The sequence below is a fragment of the Onychostruthus taczanowskii genome, unplaced genomic scaffold (genome assembly GCF_017590055.1).
Source record: "Onychostruthus taczanowskii isolate IOZ18803 unplaced genomic scaffold, ASM1759005v1 scaffold98, whole genome shotgun sequence".
In the NCBI taxonomy this organism is placed as follows: domain Eukaryota; kingdom Metazoa; phylum Chordata; class Aves; order Passeriformes; family Passeridae; genus Onychostruthus; species Onychostruthus taczanowskii.
Window position 1 is genome coordinate 991,515 of NW_024507879.1, and position 27,451 is coordinate 1,018,965.

A 27,451-nucleotide genomic window follows, 5' to 3' on the forward strand; every position below is an offset into this window, starting at 1 on the left:
ACACCACTGAATCAGAGCTGTGCTTTACTGCAACACAGCTGTCCTGAGGGGCAGGAGAAACTGAAAATCCAAGTGCTGGTCAGCCAACCCCTCTTCTACTCATCATGGACCCCTCCCTTCCTATAAACCTGTTCTCAGGCTAAGAATTCTCAGCAAGAATTCTGAGATACTGTACAAAGCTCCCTCAGCAGCCACAGAAACATGCCCCTCTTTCTCCAGTCTCCTGCAAGAGAGACCAGTCCCCAGCTCAAGAAGCTCCAGAAGTTTCTCTCAGATGAGCATTTTCAGCTGTTCCCAATGAAAATGCCTTCTTCCTTCCTCCCAAACAGCTCCACCTGAGCAAGGGCTGCAGGACCAACAAGGAAATTAAGTGACCTTTCTTCCTGCCTCTGAGCCAAAATATAATGCACTGTAACATTCACTAAAGAGTAAACAATTTAATAACAAAAATTATGCTATCGATCACACCATCCCAGAACATCAAAAGTCACATTTTATATCACAGTTCATAGATCAAAAGCACCAGAATAACTTAGGTTTTTCTTCTTTTTAGTTTCAGGAACTTCAGGCTATTTTCTAGGTTGCCATATGTATGACTTCAGCACAAGCTAACGAGATATTGAGTGAGAAATCATTAGCAGCTGGTCAAGTAAAACCACTCCATCAATCATTTTCATTTCCTTAATGTCAACAATTCTAATTTCAACTCTGGAAAAAAACTGTTTTAAACTGTGGAATGCATCACATAAAACAGTGATATTTGATAGTATGCTTGTAGATTCTCAAGTTTATTGCAAAAAAAGTCAGTTCAACACATAATGAAGTCATTCTTCCTTTATAACCACCAAATCCAATTGCAGGGAAGAAAAAAAAGAACTGCTTAATGTAGATCAGGCAAACAAGTTACTATCTATTCCAGAATAAATCCATTATTTTGTACCTAAAGCACCAGTACAAATACTGGAAGAACTGCAAAGCTGTATTGTGTCTTCTATTTACAGACACATTTTAGGTTGTTCTTGAATTCCGGTTAGTGAAACCAACCCATGACTACAGCAAAGGACCTTTCAGGAGACACAGCTCCAACACCGTGCCCTTCTCAGCTTGCCTGGTGTTGTTTCCTGCAGACAAACAGCTCTCCTACCAGAGCTCTCCCTGCTGTTTGGCAGAAGCTCCTGAAGAGTGGAGCACTGCAGTCAGTCACACCAAACCCCATCACCACCAACATATTCTGTGCTCAGCACAAGGCACAGCATGACAGGGTCCTGGGGAGGCACAGCCCCAGCTTCTCCTCTTGGCTGTCTGGAGCAGAGGCTTCCTTCGTCTCTACAGCTGGCTTTGCTGCAGCTTCTGGTTATTAGAACAGCAAGACTATGGACCACTATTTCTGTGCTGGGAAAGCCCCAACTAAGGAGGAATGATGAGGAGGACTCTATCTTGTCAGAAGGCTAATTAATTACTTTATTATACTATAATATATACATTACATCTAGACTGAATCGGCCATGCACTCACTCTGCACACAACTGCACTCATCTAGTGACTCTCCTGTGACCATCCAGTCGGGACACACACACACACACTCATTCACACACTCTCTTTGCCCTGACAGGCCAAGGAAACAAAACATCTTCAATCTGGGTAAACAATCTCCATATTGCATTCTACTTTGGCACAACACAGGCACAGCAAATGATAAGAACTGTGTTTTCCTTCTCTGATGTTCAGAGAATGTGAAACCCAGAAATATTCTTGGGAAGAATTGTGCCTTGCTTTTCTCTGTGAAGAGAAATGTGGCAACAGACCACGGCAACCTTCTGAGAAAGAAAACCGAGGTGGCCAAGTGACTGCAGTGGCTGCATCCCACTCACCTCTATCCTGACATCAGCAAGTCACTCTTTCCTTGCCTCCCAGTCCAGCAGCTTCCAGCCTGATTTTATTCTGACACCAGGAGATGACTGAGGATTTCCGCCATACAACCAAATCACAGAAGGAGTTGGTTGGTTGCGTTTTTTTTATAGCGCATATCCCGTCTCCTCATAAAAACATGTTAGTATGAGAGAACAGCCCACATATTACATTACACAAATGCAATTTGGTTGCTAAAGTTTTAATCTTGTAGAGCAAAATTCCTATTTTCTATTTCTTGTACTTAAGTTCCAGTTTATGAACAGATTAGAGGATACAAAATGGTTAGGTAGATCCTGAAATATTAAATTTAGATAAATCTTTCCAATATAGTTATAGATTTTCAGGATACAAAAACTCCTGCTGATATGATAAGCTGAATCATTGTTAAATGTACTATTTTCATGCAAATAGCTCATAAGAAAATAAAATCCTAGTATGCCTTCAACTATTAATAGCTTCTTTTATTAACCAGCCTTCCCCAGATGCTTGAACACAAAATTGTAGAAAGGACAGATTATTATCTGTATATGGCCTGGAAATCTAAAAGGCCTAACAAATTTCACTCTAGTTTTGATCACTGCATAGAAAAAGCATTCACGGTTACAAACCTACACTAACCTGTGGAAAAAAAAGCAATTCGTAGTAAGAAAATGCAGTCTGAACACTGGAAATATTACTTCTATAAAACTGCAAACAAATGATCAGTGGGGCTAAGGGGGAGCTCGTGTCACTTTGCATCCTGAGCACTCTGAAACAGCCCAGGTGCTCCTAGAGCTCCCAGGCAGATGCTGGGCAGCCCAACCAGTCCCACCTGTGTGCACGAGCAACTCTCCACGGCCTCCCAAGGGAACTGTTCCAGTGCTTACTCATCTACATGGCTGGGTTTTTTTACTCAGTACTGCACAGATTACTCTTTCCTTGCCTCCCAGTCCAGCAGCTTCCAGCCTGATTTTATTCTGACACCAGGAGATGACTGAGGATTTCCGCCATACAACCAAATCACAGAAGGAGTTGGTTGGTTGCGTTTTTTTTATAGCGCATATCCCGTCTCCTCATAAAAACATGTTAGTATGAGAGAACAGCCCACATATTACATTACACAAATGCAATTTAAATAAAGTTTTAATCTTGTAGAGCAAAATTCCTATTTTCTATTTCTTGTACTTAAGTTCCAGTTTATGAACAGATTAGAGGATACAAAATGGTTAGGTAGATCCTGAAATATTAAATTTAGATAAATCTTTCCAATATAGTTATAGATTTTCAGGATACAAAAACTCCTGCTGATATGATAAGCTGAATCATTGTTAAATGTACTATTTTCATGCAAATAGCTCATAAGAAAATAAAATCCTAGTATGCCTTCAACTATTAATAGCTTCTTTTATTAACCAGCCTTCCCCAGATGCTTGAACACAAAATTGTAGAAAGGACAGATTATTATCTGTATATGGCCTGGAAATCTAAAAGGCCTAACAAATTTCACTCTAGTTTTGATCACTGCATAGAAAAAGCATTCATGGTTACAAACCTACACTAACCTGTGGAAAAAAAGCAATTCGTAGTAAGAAAATGCAGTCTGAACACTGGAAATATTACTTCTATAAAACTGCAAACAAATGATCAGTGGGGCTAAGGGGGAGCTCGTGTCACTTTGCATCCTGAGCACTCTGAAACAGCCCAGGTGCTCCTAGAGCTCCCAGGCAGATGCTGGGCAGCCCAACCAGTCCCACCTGTGTGCACGAGCAACTCTCCACGGCCTCCCAAGGGAACTGTTCCAGTGCTTACTCATCTACATGGCTGGGTTTTTTTACTCAGTACTGCACAGATTTTGCATTTTGCCAATTAATTTGTCTTTGAATGGATACAGAAAATAACTTAACAGCATAAACCTTATAAAAGCCTCTTCCATATCTGAAAATATCAGTATGTTCCTCTTCTCCTCCACCTCATGCTAAGTTACTCAGACTCAGTTAAACCAGCTGCTTCCTACTTTTTCTAAGTTCTAAAATCCTTGCTTCATTTTGCTGCTTTTATCAGTCCTTGTTATTTTTAAGCTGTGACGCCTAAAAGTTCCTACTGAGCTGAGCCTTACTGACAGTTCATTTCATTTCTGATTTTCATGTGGCATTGGGAACTGCAGAGCAGTACCACTGTTAAGCCACAAACCCTGCATTTTTATCTATACAGTGAACTTCTTCCCAAGAGTAAATTTTTGCATTTATCATTTCAATGTGCAGTATTCCATATCCCGAAACAAAACAAAAAAAAAGAAGAATAGAGCGGTAATGTTTTTATTGACCTATAAAATCCTTTGAAGTTTCATTTATTACTAATGAAAATACACCATACACATGGGTCCCAGGCCAGTCCTTGCAGAATCACATTTCATTAAGCTGTCCCAAACTGACCTGCAATGGATTAAATACCAATTCACTAGGAACACTGTTTTTCAGTGACCTGCATTTTCACTCATTATACAACTGTGCTTCTCAAGTTTGCCTATGAAAACATCCTCTCAGTGTGCATCGCGGTGTGTAACATTACAGCAGTTTACAACTTCCCTTTTAATCCCCAGCCAGCTATTCTGTCAAAGAACTACATGTATTTGACAAAACATACTTTCAAAATAGATGCTTGTGGCTCAGCACCACTTTCATATCCTGAGCAGTTTTAGGAAATGAATATATAAGGATTTCCTGCAGCTTCTTCACGGTTATCCAAGTTGGAGGGACTGACCTATTAATTCCCTAGATAAAGGAATTTATCTGTTAAGATAAATTTGGCTTTTTTGTTACCTGGAAATACTCATTCCTCACAGATATTTACAATCAAGGCAAATGCTTCACAAACTCCCTTCTTAAATACTCCTGGACTCTGCCTGGCATATATTCACTTTGCCTTATTGACTGCATCAATTTTTCCAACTAACTATTTACAGGAAGCCTAAAGCAGGCAGGAGAGAGTATTTTTGACTTCCTCTCCCCCATTTGGAAATTTACTTTCTCTCCTATTATTTCTTTCTAAATTCCTTCCAGTGCTCAGATTTCCACCATTTTCTTCATTATTAAATTTGCAGAGTACCTCCTTCTTCTAACTGAGCAAAGAAGCCTTTGGTGCTGATCAGCCTGTTGATCAGACCATGCCTTGCTGCACCGTCCTTGCCTCAGAACGTGTTCTTTGGGCAAGGGAGCAAAGAGCCATTCTGGCCCAGAAACCACCTAAAGAAATCTGTGTCTGCAGCAGGCAGGCCCCCCCAGGGGCACTCTCAGCAGTGGCTCCCAGGAGTCCCACAGCAGCTGTGTTACAGAGCAATCCCAGGACACTGCTCATTTACTCCACCTCATTTACTTCCTCACCAACAGGGAATATTAGGACATATGTCATATTCCGGCTGTTTGCCAGCAATGGATGATTCCATATTTACAGATCCACTGGTCTGTATCACAGATATACACAGACTCTTCACTATAAGAATAAGCTAGAGGGGAAAAAAAATAAAACTTCCTTCCTTCCTTCCTTCCTTCCTTCCTTCCTTCCTTCCTTCCTTCCTTCCTTCCTTCCTTACTTCCTTCCTTCCTTCCTTCCCTTCCTTCCTTCCTTCCTTCCTTCCTTCCTTCCCTAATTAGTGGTCAAAACAAAAATCTAAACCATTCTTCCTGGTCATTTTTTCAGCCTCCTTATTTTACTTAAGTTGTAACAGCTATAGTTGTAATAGATCTGCAATAGTACTTTACCAGATCTGCATCTGAATAAATGCCAAACAATTAATTTTAATATCTGTCTTTCGCCAATCACATTTCATCCAGACATGGAATGAGAAAAAAACTTCCTTCCTTCCTTCCTTCCTTCCTTCCTTCCTTCCTTCCTTCCCTAATTAGTGGTCAAAACAAAAATCTAAACCATTCTTCCTGGTCATTTTTTCAGCCTCCTTATTTTACTTAAGTTGTAACAGCTATAGTTGTAATAGATCTGCAATAGTACTTTACCAGATCTGCATCTGAATAAATGCCAAACAATTAATTTTAATATCTGTCTTTCGCCAATCACATTTCATCCAGACATGGAATGAGAAAAAAAAAGGCTTACTATTTGCTTATAATTCTATCAGACATTTCAAATGGCCTTGACAATGCTACAGACTATCTGGAAAACAGAGCAAGAACTGAAGCACAACATCAGAAATCAGGAATATAGCTGAAGATTCTCCAGAGGAATCTTTCTTCTATTAAATTTTGCCAATTTATCAAAAGCAGAATCATCCATGGAAACAGAGAGAGCACAACAGATCTTCTGACAAAACAGAGGCATATGCCCTGCCAGCTCTGTAAGACAGCCTTGAGACCAAACTCTGAAAGGTTCACATCTGCTGTTCCCAGTCTTTCTGGGAAGAACTTGGAGGTACCAGTCACTGAGCAGTCTTGCGCTACAAAAATTCCATTCCTACAGCTAGAGAGGCAGGTGTTCCAAGGATCACAATAAACGAGGAGCCAAACAGCCTGAGGAGCTGGCAGCCTTACCCAGGCTTTGTTCAGATTTTGCATGCTCACTCACATGCAGCAGCACTCTGCTTTCCCCTTGGGATCCAGGATAATTGTTCATCTCAACAATCTGCTCAGCTGCTCCCCAGCTGCTCAGGAGAGGACAGGTAAAAACTGCTGCCAGCATCACCTACAACATCCCAGCGCATTGCATTGCAAAGTCCTGCTTTAACGTGCAGCTGCACAGTTGAACACAGGAGGTGGCAGATAGAATTCAAAAGATTATCAGGCCTCATGTTTTTCAAATTAGAAACAAGTTTTTTCTGATTACTTGAAAGCCAAGCAATAAAACCTCCGTTTCCTTGCCAACTGTGGGACACATCCCAAATGCCGTTATGACCTTACCTCCTCAGCAAACAGCTACAAGCAGCCACATGGCATCCCCCCTTTCCTTCACCTACTCATTGTTTGGACTCCTTCAGTTCACACCTTCCACAGGAACTTTGCAAAGTTTTCCCCTATTTCACCTCCTTATTACTGCAAGCAGTAGACTGGAAATAGCACTGTAAAACGAAAATGGCTCTGGCTTATGTGCATCTGCTCTCTCCTGTGTGCACTGTCCTTGTGTGCAGGGGCACAGTCAGTAAAGGCACGTTAATAATACAGTGCTCTCTTACTGTAGTAAGCAGAAAAGAAGCACTAACCAAGTTCCCAGAGAAGATATTTACCTAGGGCTCCAGTTTTTATTCCACTAACTGCTGCCAGGATGTATGTAATTATTATGTTTATTATTTTCTCTTATTTACATGGAATAAAAAATTATTATTACTCTTAATTTCTCCTGCAAAGAGCTAAATATATTCAAGAAAATGAAAGGAGGGATTCCTTTACCCTTTATCTTCTTTTACAGACTGATAATTCCTCCCATACAATATTAGGGTTTAGAAAAAATTAGAATCATTGCTACTTGATAGAAAAGATAATCCTGGATTATTCCTGAGTACAGCTCCTAGTCAAGTAGCTGATTTATAATTTCTTTCCATCTTTGCATAAATTTCCTTTGTTTTTTCTCCTGATAATGGAATAATGGTTAAAGACAATTAGAGTAACCTAAGAGAGTAAGGATTTTCCAGTAAATATAGCAATTAGAATCATTTATTTAATGTATTCTACTAAGCACTACAGCTCTCTTATTTGAGACATTTATTTTCTTTGCATACACAAAGAGAAAGAAAATGTGCCAACTGGCTACACAGGCTTAGAAAACAACCATGAAAAGCAGTTCTTGAGAAGAGCTGATTTCAAAAGGACTAAAGCACATCTTTTTTATTAATATGATGGGGGGGATGGTTCAATTGTTTACTTAGCCAGCCTTCTGATCATACACATTGGTCACAAATGCAATTATATAAAATTATAACCTTCCTTTTTATTTTAATTAATTAAGGAAAGAAGAGTAGCATGTCAGACAGGAACAACAAACAATAACTGGAAATGAATTCACTAAAAGGAAAGTTAAATAAGAGGGAAGTGCCAGTAAATGCTGTTTGTGACCAAAGACAAAGATGTGGTTTTGGTTTTTAAGTCTTGTTTTGGCTTTCTTTTCAGAAAGAAGATGGAAATGTGGAATTGGGATTTAGATCTTCAAGTTCCCAATCTCCTTTAACTCACTCTTTTAAGATCTGGCTGAACAATTAAGACCAAGAATTACAATTTTTCTGCAACATGATACAGTACTGATTTCATGAAAAGTAACCATAAGCTATTTCACATAAAACTCCATTGTTCATTCTTCATTAAAAAAATATCAAGAGAAGCTAGGCAAGAAATGAAGTCCAAAAGGCAGCTGACAACTATGCAGGAATCTCTACTTCTATAAAAGAGAAGTCACACCTGGTACTCTAAATTAAGAAGTGCAGCATCTCATAGGCTGCTGGCATAAACATCCTGAATCCAAGTAACTGCAGGGAAAGCATTTGGTTTCAGCCATGCAATAGATCTCAACAGTCATGTGATGAAATTCTTAGGGACAGCTTTAAATCAGTCACTTCCCAAATGACTTCTCCAAGTTTATAGAGAGAATTCATTGCAACAGAATTGAACACAGTAACTACTCTTCTTTCATCATCTGAAAATTACCAGCAATTACTCAAATGAAAGAAACTTTCCTTTTACTACTTTCTGTAATTTCTTGTCCTGGTTTCATCACCTGGATATCTTTCAATCTTCCATTAGTAAATAATGGGATTTACTGTATATTAAAAGGAGCTGGCTGGGTCATCCAGGACATTGCACAAAAACTGGAATTTATTCAAATGTTTAGCATCAGACTCCCCAGATTGAAGACAGCAGCAATGTCTGGACATTATCCAGTCCAACCTACTGCTTAAAGCAGAGTCAACTCCAGCCAGGCTGGTTTGGGTTTTCGATGGCCCTACAACAGCAACGTTCTGTGAAGAGTTCCCTGAACTGTCCAATTATGGCTGATCTTTTTAATTAGGACTGATACACAAAAAAGAAGTAACTTTCAACACGAAACAGAATGAATCTTAGAAATACACCTGGACAACAAAAATCAGTTGCATTATACCAGAGGATAAAAACCATGATAAATGCATCTGAAATGGCAGACTTCAGCAGCATTCCCAGAAATGGCACCCTGACATTTCCAAAAATGACCAGCCTAACATCCTTTAAAAAACAGGAAACTGGTTGAGAAAAATCTTATGTAGTAACAACCATTTTCAATGAAAAATTCTTGTAAACTAAACAGCTAGGTAGATGCTGAGTTAACAAATACTTGATTATTTTTAATGCTTGTTTATTATCATAATCAAGGATTTATTTCATCTTGGGGAGAGCAAATGCTGCTTTATTGAAGGTTTCTTGAAAAAATTTAGTCTTGAGCAACCCAATATATTTTCAGTGCTGCCAGGTATACTGAATACAAATTACTGATTCCTCCAGTGAATCATCCCCACAGAGCCATGAGCTGCTCCTCACGCTACATCACTCCAGTGCAAGCCTCCAGTTCAGAGCTGAGAACTCCTGACACAGCTCAGCTCAGAACCATTCCATGAAAAGCAGAGCTTAAGGAAGAAAAGCTTTCATTATCCTTCTCCAGCTCACGTGCAGACATCCCAGATCACTGCAAGGTCTGTAAGAGCATCTATAATCAGGTACATGTAACTGCAACTTATTTTTCAGCTGTAAATCTATTTGGGGAATTCACTAGACTACTTCTGTCTTTTAAGTACACTTAAGATCCTCCTCCTTAACAATTCATATCTAATTTCTCCATAAAACAAAATGTTCACTGAAAGTTAACATTTAAAAAATTATTTTCAATTACACATACTGCATACAAAATGGAAGAAAATCCTCTGTAAGAGTGTTCAAAGTCAACTCAATCAACTACTCAGGCAATGTGAACAACAAAATCATGAAAACTACATGTTTTCTTGCATAAATGCCAGCATAATATACCATATAGGCGTACCAATTTTACTGCAATACATCCTTTTTTGAAGAACATAATACTAAATAAAGTCATAAAAAAAACCAGCCACGAATAAGAAAAGAACTGAGTGACACTTCCCACCCACACATGGAAATTCTTCTAGTTTACATTTTGACATACCTCAAATTCAAACTTCTCTGGAACACCAGTCTTCTTAAGACATTTAAGTATGAAGAGGACAGTAAAGTAGCACACTCAAATCCACTCTTTTTGTAAAAAGTGATTTTTATTTGTTCAGAAATAAAAAATGGATTTAAAAACAAGGATTTCAAGAAGTCAGTTATTTCAACCCCTGAATATGAGTAACCAGAAGCCATTCTGTTCTTGAAGATTTTAACAAGGAATTTCTTCAAACTCCCTGTTAGTTGAGTCTACCAAGTCTGGGGTCAGTTCTTCAGAGAGCAGCTACACAGAACTTTGCAAATTACATACTTGTGAAAGAAAGTGGAAGTAACCATAAAAGACAAGTCAAACAGTCCCCTATTTTTACCTCCTCAGGTGTCACTGGCAACCCAGGAAAGTGTTAAAAGTCTTCATGGGGAAACCATGAAGTACAAGTAACACCAAGTTGAGATATCAGTATGCCTGAGGCATCTCTACATCCCTCCATTCTCCAAGAGTAAGAATGTCAATAAAATACCACAAAAAAGCATTATCAATTACAGTCTCCACATCCAGATAGTGGGCCAGACCTTAAGTTCTTGTTGAAGACTACTCAATACAGACATAGAACAAGGCATTAGCACTCCACAGCAACCAAATTTAAGAGCTGAGATAAAGAGCAAGGCCCAGAACCACACCACCAATAAATAAAAATTCCTGGGTTTCCACCCATTTTCTGGTTTTGAATTTGCAATGCTCAGGTTCCAGTAAGTGACCAGTCAGAGTCTGAAATCTAGAGAAACACAAGATCCCAAGTCCCAGCTATCCACTGTGTCCCTTTTCCCACAGCTGAACCTTCCCCATGGCTGTAGCAGGCTCTGCACTGCCCACCTTTCCCTTAAGGGCTCACCCAGTCCAGGTCACTCCCTGTCCCAGCCCCCAGCTGCCCCTCTGCTTTCAGGGATCCTGGCTCCTCTTCTCACCCTCACTGCACTTCAGCTGATGTGCTCAGATCCAAACAGGTCTCATTCCCTGAAGTTGTGGACACAATCTGGTGGTGAAGGACAAGGCTTGGGAGCCTTGAGGGAAGTTTGAGGAGCCTTAAGGGAAGCTCCAGCAGTTGCATTCCCAGCAAGGTTCAGGTATGCCCTACATGCAATATAGGGCACACCTGATCATTCCTGAGCACTGCCACAGAGCACACAACATTCCTGCTCAGCCTCAGCTGGCCTGCCCTTAGGCTGCATGGATGGCCAGGGCTTGGTTAGCAGTAATATACATATGTACTTCACATCCTGATCTGCCTCAAGGTAAAATGTATCATTATTCTTCTCACGTTTTTTAAATGGAAGTATGGCTGGTGTGAGAAGAAGGGCTGGTTTGGCTCTGCTCCCTGCCACACACACAGCACAGCTGTGGGACAGCAGGACACAGCAGCTGCCACCACCTGTGGCACAAGAGCCGCAGGCACATCCAGACTAAGTTACCCATGTGTGAACCAAACATCTAGGTAATCACGACATAAAAACCCAGCTAAGAAACAAACATTTTTAGAATACACAAGAAGGAAGTGAAATCAGAACTGAAAAAACAGAAAAATACACTGACCTACATACATATATACACACATATGGATCTCCAACCTATAGCCATAATAAGCTGAGAAACTATCAACCAAAACTACTGAAGCTCAAATGTCACAAAACAACATTCCAACAGCAAGGGGATTTCAGCTCAAGAAAGCAGCTCTCATACCAGTATCTGACCTTTCTTTACCAGCCCTAACAACCCAGAAGTGATCTTTACTGAAAGCCAGAGGAGGATGCAGAGTAACTGTCCAGACACACCTCCCTATTTAATGAGGGCAGACACAGGAGGACCTGCAACCACTTAGTGCTGCTCACAACAGCCACTTCCATCAGGCTCATCACAACCCCATCATCCCTTCTGCCCCCAGGGAAGGGAATGTCCTTAGTGTGACTGAGTCAAACCACAGCTCACGGAACATGGAGCTGGAATTGCTGCATCCCAATAACTCAGTAACTTTTCATTGTAAAGGATGAAGAGATAAGAGCTTGTCACTAGGAAAAAGCAAGTGCTTATTACTAGAACAATATTATTGCTCCAGTGGATACATTACTCCATGATTGTCCACACGACAGTGTGATTGTGCCATTGGTAAGATATGCAAACCCATAGTAGTAATTCCTGTTACTGGATGTCCTAAAACGCAAATATATCCCCGAACAACCTATGTCTGTAAGTAAAATTCAGAAAGATTAACAACAGTACACAAGTAATTTTGAAGAATTTTTGGAACAATTCAGAAAAAAACCTGCTGCCTTTCAGAAGAATTATAAATGTATTTGCAATTTACTGTGTATCTGAATTACTCTGTGAACGGAAAAACTTTTAGGTTCTTGTGGAGAGTATTTTGCTTCACTTTCCATTGTACCATTCACTGTGATAAAACCCCTGTGAGAAACAGACACTCACATAAAAGCAACTATCTTCTAAAAATGTTTCTCTGAGCTTGCATAAAAACTCTTTAAAGAAAAGATTTTTAAAAATTTATCTCACTGACACCAAGAAGCTCTTAATCTTCTATATCCTTGAGGCTTATTAGACACTTTAAATAATTGAGGAAAATAAAAGAAACCAATTTAGGAACCACAAAAGCTATACTCCTTATACTCTTTCAAATGTCAGTGCTAATAAATCCTAAGTTCCTGTACAGTTTGCCAGGCAAATTAATCTACAAACACCAGAGGTTTATGTCCAAAAAGGAGACAGAGGAGTCCTGTAACTTTATTCAAATACAGGGAGAGGCCATGGGGCATTTCCTCTGGTGTCTCTCCAAAATTAGGAAGGACACAGCCTCCTTTTTATCCTCATTTCCGGGCCACATGTCCATCTCTCTTCCCCATTGCCTGAGGTACTTCAGAGGACTTCCTGAAATGTCTGATACCTGAGACCCCCTTCTAATGTATAACCCCCCCTTTTTGTTTTCCTTGTGTCAATCAGTGGAATTCATATGGAATTTATGGTTCTTCCCACTGTTTCTTTCATCTCTCAGTATACAATTTTATTTATCAGCAGACCTACAGTTTGTCTGTGAAGACAAGTCTCTCTCATTCCATTCATCCATCAGTGGAATCCTTCCCATTGTTTCTTTTATCTCTCACTGCTAGTTTTACCCACCAGCAGACCCACAGTTTGTTTGTAAAGACAAGTCCCTCATTCGAGTTCAAGCACTGAGGCCCAGCTTCAAAGGAACAGACAGTGCAGAACCCACACAGAACTGAGGCACCCAAGTCCTTGGCAATGGCCCTGTTCAAGCTCAACATTAACCGGGCAGGGCACGTCCACCATCAACACCAGAGCCAAGGAGAGGCTGGATGCCACCAGGGCAGCTTCCTGGCAGAGCAGCTGCCAGAGGAGGATCTGTGGAGGTGGCACTTGCTGGGTGAGGTGTCCCTGAGGCAATGCAGCTCCCACCAGCAACACTCAGACAGCAAGAAGCCTTAAGGCAAGTGATCAAGCCGATGTGCCAGCAAGAAACAGGAGACCCATCTCCAAGAAAACAAACCTTTTGGAGCAGCTGACCAGCACAGCTTGCGAGAGGGAGTGCAGAGGGCTGAAATGGCAGCAGAGCCTGGGAGCCGCACACCAGGAGCACAAAGCCAGAGCAAAGCATGCCTCGTGCGGATTGTGGGCAAGGAAAAGTTTCCACTCTCACGTACGAGCTGTGGCATAGAGCTCTGGAGCTCACTCGGCACAGGCACAGGTCAGGAGTGCATACACACAAACACCCACGAAGAATTCCACAGACAGAGTGCTTGCCTGTGGAGTACAACAGTGCTCCCAAGGAGAGGAAAAGTAAATTGTGCTTAAATTGTGCTGTGATAACAAATGGCTGTCGTCATCTTTACAGCTCATTCAATTCCCAGGCCTGACTTATTGAAACTACTAACAGAAGAGCCAAAAAGACACTGATAAATCAGCACTGTTCCCTGGATCTGTCATCTCTTCTTCAGCGAGTTAAAGCTGTGAAATAAAGTAACTGACATCTGGTAATCCTCTCATTGAAAAACTTATTTAACCCAGTCTCAGTAATAGCCATAAACTGTTCTCAGTGAGAGTGTTTCCATTCATATAAAAAGAGCTCTAAAAGAAACTAAAAACTTGTCATCCCCTCCTGTTAGGTAATCCCATGCCTTTAAATATTTTGTATTTTTTTTTTCTGCTTCCTTTTCTTTGCCACCTTGTACATTCACTGTGTTCTGCAGCAAATTATATGACACTTTCCCTTACTGTCATATTTCAATAGCTGCTTTCTGACTTTCTCAAGTCAGTGTGGTGGGTTATTATTCTTTTCCAGCTATTGTACATTATATACCCCTAAAACCATTATTATTTCTGAGGTAGAAAAGATCATCACAATTTTCTTTCAAGAGTCTAATAATTTAAGACCATTTGACATCTTAAAATCTTGTAGCTTCACACCAGAGATTCATCGGAAGGCGTTCTTGGGACAAACCCACAGAAATCTTTTGGACTAATACGGAATGCTGTTCACCACATCTGAATAGCATCATAAGAGTCATTTATGTTGGAAAAGCCCTTCAAGATCATTAAGTCCAGCCATTAAAGGTGGATGCTTTCCTGTATAAAACTTTCAGCCACTTAACAGCGAACCCTGACCCATCCAAAAACAGACCTTGCAAGAGAAATCTGCTGCAACCATGTACAAAGTTACTCAGTTGCCCCACGTCACTCAGTACCAAAGTTATACATTCCAAGCTAACCAGAGCTGAAGAAATCTCACTATCTAACCCATGTGTACAACACTTCCAGAGAGGTTCAGTAATTAAGGCTGCATTCAACAGCATTTTGAGTAAAACTTTCATAGCACCTTTCTCTGGTGTAAGGCCTGAAACACAACTTGACTTTACTAAGGCATCTGTAAACTTCTAACAATCAAAGAGAAATACCAAAAAGTACAATATCTGTCAGATGAAAAAAAAATCTGACATGCATAATTATTTCAGTCCCTACACTACATTATCCCAAGGACAATAAAATAAGACAAAGTAAACAGGCTCATTAGAACACCTTTAGATTGAGTTAACTGTTATGACCTACAGAACAGAAAGGAACTTCAACCTCCCAAAGAGGGAACAAATATCTGTATCACACAATTGTTCCCTCAATATGCTCGATGAATCATTCTGAGGTATCTTTAGAAAAGAACATTATGACTACAGATAATGTTTACAGAAAAGCATGAGATTAACATTGTGTACCCATATTAACGGTATTGAGTCTCCACTGTTTCAACATTTACCTGCCAGATGTAACAAGTGTCAAATCCATTCTTCAAATCTAAAAGAAAAATCACTTTTAAAATGCAAACTACGTTCCTTTCCTAATTCACAGCTACAAGCATGTCAGACAACCAGATTTCTGGATTTACCCAACACTCCTGTCTTCCCAATATAGCAATTTAGTCATTCTAACACTTGTAAATTGGTGCTCTTCTCCTCTTCTGGTGTCAACACCCTACTTGAAAACAACACTAACAGACTGCTTACCTTTTAAGAAACTACTATTTAAATTGTTGCATTCTTCAGGAGCAGAGATTACATTTTCAAACTCTAGTCTAGGAAGTGGTATTACAAAGAAATTTTTGTTTCTGGCATATGAAAGATTGTCTGTTCTGAATCAGTGACAGTTCACAACAAGCATAAAATAACCTAAACATACGTATTATCTGTGGTATGGCATTTTCCACAGACTTTATATACATTACTTAGTTTTCCCTTAGATTTCTGGAGAAAAATGTCTCTTTCAACCTTTTAAAGATAATTTTGTGAAACGCAGGTTAAACTGCACTTTAATGCTTAGTAAAACGCTAAGCTCCCAGAGCAGGAGGTGCTGAGGCAGGCCTGAGCTGGGCCCTGTGTTACTCAGGGGCCCCACATTACTCAGTTGCCTTGTGTTTGTTACTCACTCACCCCGCATTTCTTACCCAGTCGCCCTGAGTTTGTTACTCAGTTCCCCTGCGTTTGTTACTCGCTTGCCCCACATTTCTTACTCAGTTGCCCTGCATTATGCGGTTGCCCTGTGTTTGTTACTCAGTTGCCCCACGTTACTCAGTTCCCCTGAGTTTAATATTACTCAGTTCCCCTGAGTTTGTTACTCAGTGCCCCATGTCAGTTACTCAGTGCCCCACGTCTGTTACTCAATGCCCCCACATTCGTTACTCAGTGCCCTGTGTCTGTTACTCAGTGCCTCCGTGTTCGTTACTCAGTTTCCCATGTGTGTTACTCAGTGTCCCGTGTCTGTTACTCAGTGCCCCATGTTCATTACTCAGTTCCCCTGCATTCGTTACTCAGTGCCCTGTGTCTATTACTGAGTTTCTCCACGTTCGTCACTCTGTGTCTGTTACTCAGTGCCCCCATGTCTGTCACTCAGTGCCCCATGTCTGTCACTCAGTGCCCATCACTCAGTGCCCCATGTTCATCACTCAGTGCCCATCACTCAGTGCCCCATGTTTGTCACTCAGATCCCCAGGTCTGCACTCAGTGCCCCATGTTCGTCACTCAGTGCCCCATGTCTGTCACTCAGTGCCCATCACTCAGTGCCCCATGTTCGTCACTCAGTGCCCCATGTCTGTCACTCAGTGCCCCATGTTCGTCACTCAGTGCCCCATGTCTGTCACTCAGTGCCCATCACTCAGTGCCTCAGGTCTGCCGCTCAGTGCCCCCAGGTCTGTCACTCAGTTCTCCTGTGCTCATTACTCAGTTCCCCTGCGTTCGTTGCTCAGTGTCCCGCGTGTGTTACTCACGGAGCGCAGGTACTCGGCCAGCAGCTCCTGCAGGGCCTGGCGGATGGCGCTGCACTCGGCGATGATGCGCTCGCGGTGCGAGTCCCGCGTGCACGAGGAGTCGGCCAGCAGCGCGGCCCCGCTGATGATCGCCTCCAGCCGCTGCTCCAGGGACGGCCTCACCTTCTCTTCGCTCACTGCCAGAGGATCCAGGACTATTAAATTCTGAAAAAACGAGGAGCACAGGTAAGAAAACTCAGTTCAATGAAGCTGCTGCTTTATTTTTTACTTGCAGGAACTGCAGAGAAATTATGCTTCCCAGATGTGCTGCTAGCCCTTTCCACTGGAAGCACCCAAAATACTTTTGACCATGGCAGATTCCCTTTTCCCTAGTGGGGCTACACACAGAGGTCATTTGCAGACAGAGCCAGGTTCTCTCTGCCATTCAGAGTCTCAGACCGAGCTTAAGCTTTGTTTCAAAGAGGGGTTCAATGCCTATAAACTTTAGTCTTTTAGAGAACACGAAACCTCTGGATTTAACTCAGAGCCAGCAGTGCTAGCTTACAGCTGAGAAAGTTGAGCCAGATTACATGAGGAGTCTAATTCTGATGATTTTTAATCAATCACACACTGTGGCAGTAAGTCACTGTTGCCACTTTTAACAGGTTTAATACAGGCAAAAATAAAAACTGCAGCTTTTGTTTAACTATTATTTTTCCAAAGGACATAGATATAAGTGCCCTTTTGCTTTTCAGTAGATAGGGTAAACAAAAGCAGACAACTCTTTTGGCTTGATAAAATTAATTACATTTGTGTCCCAAGCAAATGTTCTAAAGAGAGAGAAAAGGAGACTGCGAAATTTTCATAAAATGTGAAAGTAAGTATATTTGAGCTTCAGCATTTGAAGAAATTTAAACCAGTAATTGTTAATACAACTGAACATCTGAAACTGTGCCATTATGGTCCTAATCTCCAAACCTAGACTCCACATACACTCGTTCACCTCTTGCATCACATCCATAGGTGGTTTCAAACTTTCAGAAGAAATACAAAACAAGAAAACTGTGCCAGATACCCTGATATGCAATTTAGGTAAATCAGAACTTATCTGTGCCTATCCAGTATGTGCCAGACTAGTTGTAAACTGGAGGATTTTAATTACTTTTTTCAGTTTAGATTTTACAAGACAATTTCAGGGACTATCTAGCTTAAGCTAGAAAGTGTTGTATTAGAACACCGTAAGATAAAAACTTAAACAGTGATGCAAGGAGACTTGAGTCACAAGCTTGTGTTAGAGATTAGAAACTCTGCCCCCCTCCTTCCCGTTAGAGCCCTTCACACCAGGGTGTTCTGGGGTCCCCCACATCTGCTAAGCTGTGCCACATGGCCACTCTTCACTGCACCACCAGCTCCCCTTCAAGCTCCTGTGTCTCAAGCAGCCCCTCAATGCCAAGCTGCATGTACAGTGCCCATCGTAATGCAAAACACACCTGGCAGGCAGAACATTGAAGTGCTGTTGCAGAAAAAACAGCTTCACTGGCTGGGGAAGACTAAGATACACCTGGTGGCGACAGCCAATTATACAATCAGCTGGAAAAATGCCTGCCTTCAAATCTCAGCTGACCCAAAACAGAAAAGTCCTCCTTTGGGAGACAGTTTGGAGAAAGTTCACACCAAGATGGACAAATAGCACTGGCCAAAAAGCTACTATGGTTCATCTCTGAATAAAAAAATCTAGGCAATTACAGCCAGGAAAATATTAGTTCAAACTTTGCCCTACAGATACAATTCTTCAAATAATTTCGTTACTTATTCATAATCAGTACATCTGCACAGGAAAGACTCAATGAGAAGACACCAGACACAAAAGAAGCAGTCTCTGGTGGATTTGATTCAATAGACTAAACAGTGGTCAGCTACCCTGAAGCAGATCAAAGACTCAAGCATAAAGGAGCATTTAAGAGGAGTGATTAGATCCCTGTTTTCTCCCTCACTGGTCTGCTCCAAGAAAAAAGAAGGCCCATGGGTATGCAGAAACTTGGTTGTATTTGGTGAAGTTCTGGAGTGACTTACAGCCTTTTGGCATCTCATTGTAACTGCTCAGCTGGATGGCCACGGCCACTCAAGGACCGCACTGGAGCTGAACACACTGACAGAGACTCAGGCATGCAGGACCTGGATCATTTGGTAAGAAATGTCTTTGCATTCACAAGATGAAAGACCAGGGAAAGGCATTAGATAACCTGCACCCAACACGCTCTTTTCACAGATCTTAATATGCAATTAAATTTTAAAGTTACAATTTTGTGTTTATTTACAAATGACACAGTAGTTATAGGGAGCCCTTAAGACAAATTGTTGAGAATCTACTGATTTAAGAGTTAGCTGCTCTAATTTTACTGGTGGTTTCCTCACCTATAAATCTTTAATAACTTTCACAGTGCCAGCACTGGCAAAGGAAGAATGATATTGCAAAACATCTAGATACTGGATTGTTGGGTAAGCTCCGAGATACATTTCCACACTATAAACATTTAATGAGATTTGTTCCCACCAGACTATTTACTGCATCAATCTATTTCATGGCACTGTATTTGCAACAAGAAGATAGAGCAAAGGTTATTTCAGGTCCTTAGCCAATAGAACTTTCTGTAAAGCGAGAAAAGTGTAACCATCTAACTCATGAAATCATTTCAGAAGTTAAATGCTCTATAAATTGTGCTTTATCTAACTCACACAGCTTTGATTCCCATTTGTGCTACCTAGGTAAAAATATATTTACAACTTGATAAACAAACGGCTTTTTACAACCATCAGACTTCTATGTTCTTATATTTCCAAGTAAAAACAGATTCAATTAGAAATACTTTTTTCCCCATTTTGTGATTATCAAAAATTTCAAATTTTAGAATAATAATAAATGTTACTGCATTTTTAAATAGTACTGCTTACACAGAGTCAAGATTAATTAATCTGCAGTAATAAAATGCACTCCTTTTGACATTTCTTTTTTTTTTAATTTTTAAGCAATCCATGTAAATCCAGGGTCTCATATAAGGAATCTCATTTGTCATTCACAGCTACACTGTAACAAGTTATGTATTAGTGTTACATGCTTCTTTTTACTTCCTTTTATTAAGAAAATAGATTAGGAACTGTAATTTTAAAACCCGTTGTGAGATTGCTCTTAACGTGCAATTGTAGCCTGTTCCTCTGTGGGGAAAAACCTCTCTGATTTGACTTTAAGCATGCCAGAGAGGCCTTCTTTGATCAATAAACTGTCGCTACAAAATTTGTGCCATATTTCAATGTATTTCTTTGGTAATCTTTTCTTTGTAATCTTCCTTCGAAAATTGTTGATAAAAATCTTCTACCATCAGTCCTAACATCAGTTATCCTGAAAAAGTATTACAGTCTTAGCACTGGGATGCTGAGATCTGCTAAGTCCAAGAATTCACAATTGAAACCACCCATATTTGCAAATGTGTTTAGAAACATACATTCCTCATGTCGATCTGGGCCTACATCCGTTACACCCCATGAAGATCACGGTCTGTAGCCTCCCCTACAGGAGATCTTTCACCATTTATGGCAGGACAACGGAAAATTACACTGGTGAGAGCCAGAGCAGCCACGAGGAAAAGGAAAAACTCCATAGAAAAGCTTCAGATTAGGTCAGGAATAGAGAAGGTGCTGCCTTCCCCACATATTTGCTTCAATAATGGAAGCAGAAATGCAGAGGTGGTGAAACCATATTAACTATGTCACTTTATTTAATGATAAGCAGCAAATACAATGAGGTTTCTGAATTGCTTAACTATACAAATTACAGAATGATCCCACTGACACATTCTGGAGACAAGGACTCCAGCTTGCATGGTAGCAGCTCAAATGCAGCCAAGGCAGCAGTGGGCATTGTCAGCTGAGAATCAGTTCTGGGCATATTGAACTCCTGGGTTCTGACCACTTCCTGCAGGATATGTCTGTCTCCAGCAGCAGTGACACAACTGGAGCTAACTGCCCTCTGTTCAAAGGCAGCCAAATACTGAACACACACGAAGCCTTAATTCCAAACTCCTCTGAAGAAAATGAAATCATTTCAATGAACCATCTCAATGAAATCATTTCAAGTGATACTATTTAGACTAGGACCAAGTAGAGCAGCAATCTTTAATGCCTTTAGGCTCATCATTTATGATACCAATAGTTATTAAAAAATTAAGAAACTTTTTTCCAAAAATACTGTAATCCCACATGTTTACGTACCTCAAGCTCATCAAGTGCACTTCCAAGAGTAGCTGTGCGAGATGCAGGCTGCTCCACTTTATTTCCAACTCCTTGGGAAGCATTAGAAATTACATTGAGAGCATTCTGTATTTCATTGCAAATTGAATCCTTGCTGGCTGTAAGGGATGCAACATCTGAATGTTCCAAACAAGCTGAACATATTGAATGTAGGAAAGCAGAATTTTCCTTCAGGGATACACGTGCTGCAGCAATTTCATCTCGCTGATTGCTAGATTTCAAATCCTGCCAGCAAAAGAACACGCTGTTTATTTCCAAAAGCACTCCAAAACTGACATGTATAAACATCTTTTCATTTCTATCTCTACTCTGCTTAAGGAAACATCAAGTTAAATTCATCAAAGTTTGTGAAAATGGACTGTAACGATAGTTACAACTGAACCATCATTACCTCATGAGAAATGAACAAAGTATGTGTAAAACAGCCACCGTTTTTAGTGTGTCTTACAACCAGCACCACAAACTGTCTGTGTTTTGTTCGTTTTTAAGCAGTTTTCCTCTGAGAAAACTGCCCTGGAAATTAGCTGTCCTTCCTCCTAGGCACGTCTTCCCTCAGTGGCAATAGAGAAGGACAGAGGTGCACACAGAGTTAAGGCATTCTGTAATTGTTGCATCTGAACAAATTTCCCATGTTTGTTTCCCTGCCCCAGCAGCCTCTGTCTCGAGCACACTGCAGAAAGAAACAGCAGGTCAGGGATACCAATCCTGCACTCCTGAGAAAGGGGAAGCATGGAAGGTGTGGAAATTAAAAACCTGCTTGAGAGAAGCCACCTTGAGGTGCTTGAGGGCTCTGCTTCCCCTCTGTCCCTGCCGCCGACGCACTCAAAGCACTTAGGGATCTTACCACACCCATCTCGTTCCTCCCTTCTCCACCAGACCTCCTTGAAACCCTACAGCCTCCCACCAACAGAAACAAGGGACACCCAGCTTGCAGAACCCCCCAGTCCAATTTAACTGGTTCCAGGAATCAATCATGGGCACTATTGTTTGGACAGCTGAAAGTTATGGACTTTGGAACAAGCACAGAGTCGACATCAGGCTGTACGGAGCCTCCTGCATCATCCTGTTTTATTACAGACATTTTCAATTTCCCCTGCTTCTTCTGCATCATGTCCTTTGAAAAGAAAGCTAACAGATATTTGTGAAATGGCTTGGGTGAAGGAGACAGTTAAATTCAGGGGAAAAATAAAAAAGGGAAAACAGCACATATGAGCCTGTGGCACCAGATTCAAATGATGAGAAGAGGCACAATGAAGAATGAACAAGTAAATGCATACAAAACTTCTCACAGCCTGCCCACAGGCAATCTGAAGTCTAATTATTTTCCTTTGCATTGCATCAGGCTCTATATGCATTATTTACAAAAGCATCACAGTACCCACTTCTCACTGCATGAAGTTTTTAAGTTTATGGCTGAAGAGCATTTGATATTAAATGAACCAGTCCTGTATTTTTAAAATCTCATTTACTCCAAGATATGCAATGGACATAGGATTGCATCTTACTTCCTCAGGCTAACTTAGAAATCTCAGGGATATAGTAAAAAAAAAAAACCAAAAACAAAAACAAACCAAAAGCAAACAAAATAAAAGAGATGTAGTCTTAAGCAGAAGCAGACAACAGTTTAACCAACTGATCACCTGAATCAGAAAACTGTGTTTTCTTTAGTGTATTAACACATAATGTATTTTTCAGTTTTTAATAAGCAAATATATAAATGAATCACCACTGTGCAAGAATAATTTTATTGCCCAGTGTGTTCAAATCCAAATGCTACTGCATCTCCAACCTCAGTAAAGCAGCTGCAATTTGTCCAGTGCACTGGACTTGCTCAGAAAAGAAATATTATTTAAACACTGACTCTGGTTCTAATTAGTGAATCTATCTTTCCTGCAATTATTACGAGACAGCAGACTGCCCTCTTTTCTCCTGTGCTACAGGGAAGCCACAGACATCACAGAGATACGATGGAAAGTCAATACAACACTTCAGCCTGACTGGCTTCTATTATTAACCATTTCTTACTTTGCCACATCATATGCAAACAATCAAACCCAAAAGCCTTTAAAAATTACTTTTTCTCTCTAAAACAGTCCTGTCTAACCAGGACTGAGATATTCATATGTAAACCAAACTGGTAAGCCGGTGGCACAAAGCCAATAACAGCAGTCAGTAACAATGTCTGGAAAGGTTCTGTAAATTAATGGTTTTTTTCACACAATACTGCAGAGAGATTCAGAGTCATGACAGACTCAAAGAGCCCCAGTTTTTTCAGTAACATGTTAAATATTTTTAAAATGCTCAGATCCATGAAATTCATCACTACTTTGTTGTTTAGCTGCAAGCTTGGAGAGCCCCCAAAGAAGCTGTAGAACCATTATTCCTTTCCACATCGAGGAAACAATTATTCCTTGAGACTTTTCATGTGAAAAAGAAGAAACATCTGATAACCTCAGTCTGATCTTTTCATAAATGGACCAAAAAAATCCCCCAAGATTGAGTAAATTTGCTATCAAAGCTCTGCATATGTGGATTATCAGAATAATGAACTGGTTCTTTGAAGGAAGAAGTTAGCCTCTACAAATATCTGCAGTTCACCCAGCTACTTTACTACACTTCAGGCTATTTTATTTTTTCTTCATGGTTTAGCACTTTCTTCTTATTCCAACTTCTTTTTAGACTAGTGGACTATGTCTATACTATACAGACATAAACTATATCCACACTAAATCAGTTATGTCATGTGAGACCAGCTGAGATGAAAGATAATCCCATTTCCAACCACTGCCAATCCAAGAGGCCCACTACAGTACCATTTCCCCAGGCTGCTGTCCCAGTCCTTCCAGGACATACTTCTGTGTCTTCCTTGTATCTGGTTCTCCATGACAAGAATGGAAAACGAATGGATAATCAGAGATTCCCAGCCGTGGATTGTTCCAGCTAAACCCAGAGAATGGACAAGAAGACTTTTAAGAACTTGAAAACTACCTTCATTGTTAAACTTTGACTGCACTACTTCAATATGGAGAAAAATAGGAGAAAAAAAAATCTTTTTTTTAATCCCAAATAATACATCTAAGGTTTGACAGCTCGTTACATGAGGAAGGCAGCTCCTGCTCACTGAGCAGTCCCATCAGCACAGCTCAGAGAGGCTGGGATCACTGTGGGTACAGATCACACTGCTGTATTCTGCACCAGCAGCAGCTTCACTCAGCACTGCAGCACCCAGCCTGCTCTCTGCAGAGACAGATGTTACTGAATCCAGTTCTGTATCCAGGAAAAACACAGCCATACAAACTCCACAATTTCACACTACTATAGAAATAGGGGACAAAAGCATTCATTTTTTTATCACAGCTTAAACCTGGGCTTCAGCATTCAGCTTTCAGTCAGAAGTGACTGCCAAATCGTGCATAGCTGCTGATTCAAAGACCATAATAAAGCTCAAACTCTTCCAAGTGCATTCATGCACTGTTCATCTGGGCAAGGCTCCAGATGATAAATTTCATAAGTATTGTATCGTCCTTTCCAGTGGAAGAAAGTATCTCACCAACAAAAGCAAGTGAAAAACGCCTGGGGGTGACAGTGGCAGTAGATCTCCCTCAGCTGTGTCAGTTCTGCCGAGGGAACGCTTGCTTACACAGGTGTTAGAGCTTGCACCGCTCAGGCTCTGCCTGCCTCAGCTGGAACTGCACCCACACCCACGAGGCCCTGCAGCCCCAGTTCCACACGGCCTGGCACCTCCAGTCCCTCTCCAGGGCATGCCACAGGGCTGCCAGACTCCTGGCACCTCCAGTCCCTCTCCAGGGCATTCCCCAGGGGTGCCAGGCTCCTGGCACCTCCAGTCCGTCCCCAAGCCATTCCACAGGGCTGCCAGGCTCCTGGCACCTCCAGTCCCTCCCCAAGCCATTCCCCAGGGGTGCCAGGCTCTTGGCACCTCCAGTCCCTCTCCAGGGCATTCCACAGGGCTGCCAGGCTCCTGGCACCTCCAGTCCCTCTCCAAGCCATTTCACAGGGGTGCCAGGCTCCAGTTCACCAGTCTGGCCTCCTGAGCCAGCCCCGTCACCAGGGCACTTCTGAGACACTGCGGGGCTCTCACCTGACCCACACACTGACCTCACAGCCTGTCCTGGGGCTGCCTCATCACCCCAAACCTCCCTGAGGAGCTGGCTGTGGCTGAGCCTGGCTATCCCAGCTGGCACGCATGGCTCCTGCCCATGCCCAGCTGCTGAAGCCCTGCCTCAGAGAGCAGCCAGCCCTGGCTGCATCCCACAGGACCTTTTTCACATAAGCATTTACCATCAGCAGGGATCACCTGGTATCAGCTCCATCATAAGCCTGACCCTGCCTGCTCTACAAAATACTCAATTTGCCAAGTTGCAAACAGCATGACCTGGTGGCTCCTTTCTTCCACATAAGGCTGATGACATCTGAACTGATGACACACACAAGGGACTGTAACCACACAAAAAGGAAACATTCCCAATTAAACATTGGGAAAAATACCTGGCAGGGTAAAGGCTTTGTTAGCACAAATGAAACTCCACTAGACGACAGAGCTGTGCTGCACTGACCAAAGGTTCCCTTGTGTGCATTCACAGCAAGTTAAACACCACTCAGCCTATCCTTACCAAGCATGATCATAGTACATGCTTGACTGTGAGGAATTCCAAGCTAACTTTTTAATACAAAAGTCTTACCTGGTCTCTAAACTCATTTTTTCTGACCTGAGAAATCAGCAGTTCTTAGTGTCTCATAGCATCACTGTACTACAGCACATGTAGGGCACAGAAACTCCACATACACACACAGGATACAGATTCTGTATGGCCAGAACTGTAGGCAGTTTGCATCACATGCAGGAATACACCAAGTGTTACAGTACAAAGTGTTCAAGTACATCAAGCGTTACAGTACAAATGGATATCAATGTTACCATAAGCCTAAGCCTTTACTAATACCCTCTGTCTCTAAGGCAACTCAGCAGCCTTTATGAAACCTCAACTGAGAGCAGGCAGGGAACTGAGGTTCCCAGCAGAACTTTCTCTCTGTATCAATCCCTATTTACTATTCATCATACAGGAGTGACACATAACACCACAGAGCAGCAAAGCTACCTCATACAAAGCCATGACTGGATAACACCCCTGCTCTTCCAGGAATTTGTTGCTCAGACAGGGAAGGATGCAGTTTCTTTTGATGATCTGGTTGCATCAGATTGCAACTACTGCACAATATTCTGTCTCCCCATGCTCCAGCAACTTCCACCCCGTTTACTGGTGATGGAGCAATCCTTGCTGTCACTTCTCTATCTGCAATTTCAGGATCTGGTCCTGCACTCCAATACCCTGCTGTTACCCTGCAGTCTCCTAGATGAAGTAGCTGATTTGGGAAGGTAGCAAAGCAATCCTTTCCCTGTAAGAATTAATATATAGCTCACACAGGTTTTCACCTAGTACAGCTACAGTCACATTTGTCACCAGTGAGCTTGCCTAGAACTAAAGCAGGAAGCATTCATCAAGGAGAGGGCTAGGAAGGTAAGAACTTCCAGAAGGTCTTATCACATCTGGAAGCTTTAACTAAGCTGTTAAAGCTTTCAGGAAATGTTCTGGCCTGGACTTTTTTCAATGGAAGATGACTCACTGAAAAATGCAGCAGAATGGCCTTCATCCACAACTATTTTTTTCCCATGGTTTCACTAAACTCTCACCATATGTGACTATTTTACTTGCTTATTTTCTGAGGTTTTAAAATTAGAAGGGATTTGGGGATGTTTATTGGATTGAAAACTTGTTTCATGCTCTGCCTGAGTGGTAGTAGGCTACTTAGAAACAGCCTAAGTAAATTATTACTGCTGGCAGATCGCTTCATACAGGGTCCACAACCAATTTCACTGATACAATTTAACAGACAACAAACAACTCTCACATTTAGCCTGTTTGAGTCATCTTCATGTAAGTGACCATGGCAGAACATATCACATCTGCCACAAGAGTTCAGGATCTCTTCTCCGGTATCAGCTGAAGTTCCCCCAGGTCTAAGTTTCTCTTCATTTCAAGCAGAACATAGTTCAGTTTTTCTAGACTTATTATCTTATTATGAAAGATGGGAAATCATCAACAATAAACAGGTACAAGACTCACATAAGGCAATCTGTTTCACCTGCTCTTTCCTCATAGATTTTATACTCAGTAAATCCTCATGGCCTTTGCCCCTACTCTTCTGTCAAACTACAAGTAAACTCTTTTTAATATCAATTATAAATACTTCTGAAATATTTAAAATAATGTGCTTTTGTTTTTT

The 27,451-nt window shown here is 41.3% G+C and overlaps 1 protein-coding gene across 2 annotated transcripts in view; it reads right to left on the reverse strand.

Annotated features, from left to right (window-relative positions):
* The window catches only part of CTNNA3 (catenin alpha 3), a 426,086-nt gene that overhangs the window by 324,474 nt on the left and 74,161 nt on the right, over positions 1-27,451 (reverse strand). For both annotated transcript variants that reach the window (XM_041427252.1, XM_041427251.1), the window contains exons 6-7: positions 21,110-21,373; positions 16,865-17,068 (exon numbers count right to left, since the gene is read on the reverse strand). In XM_041427252.1, the coding sequence (XP_041283186.1) occupies positions 16,865-17,068; positions 21,110-21,373 (468 nt within the window). The remainder of the gene's footprint in view (positions 1-16,864; positions 17,069-21,109; positions 21,374-27,451) is intronic.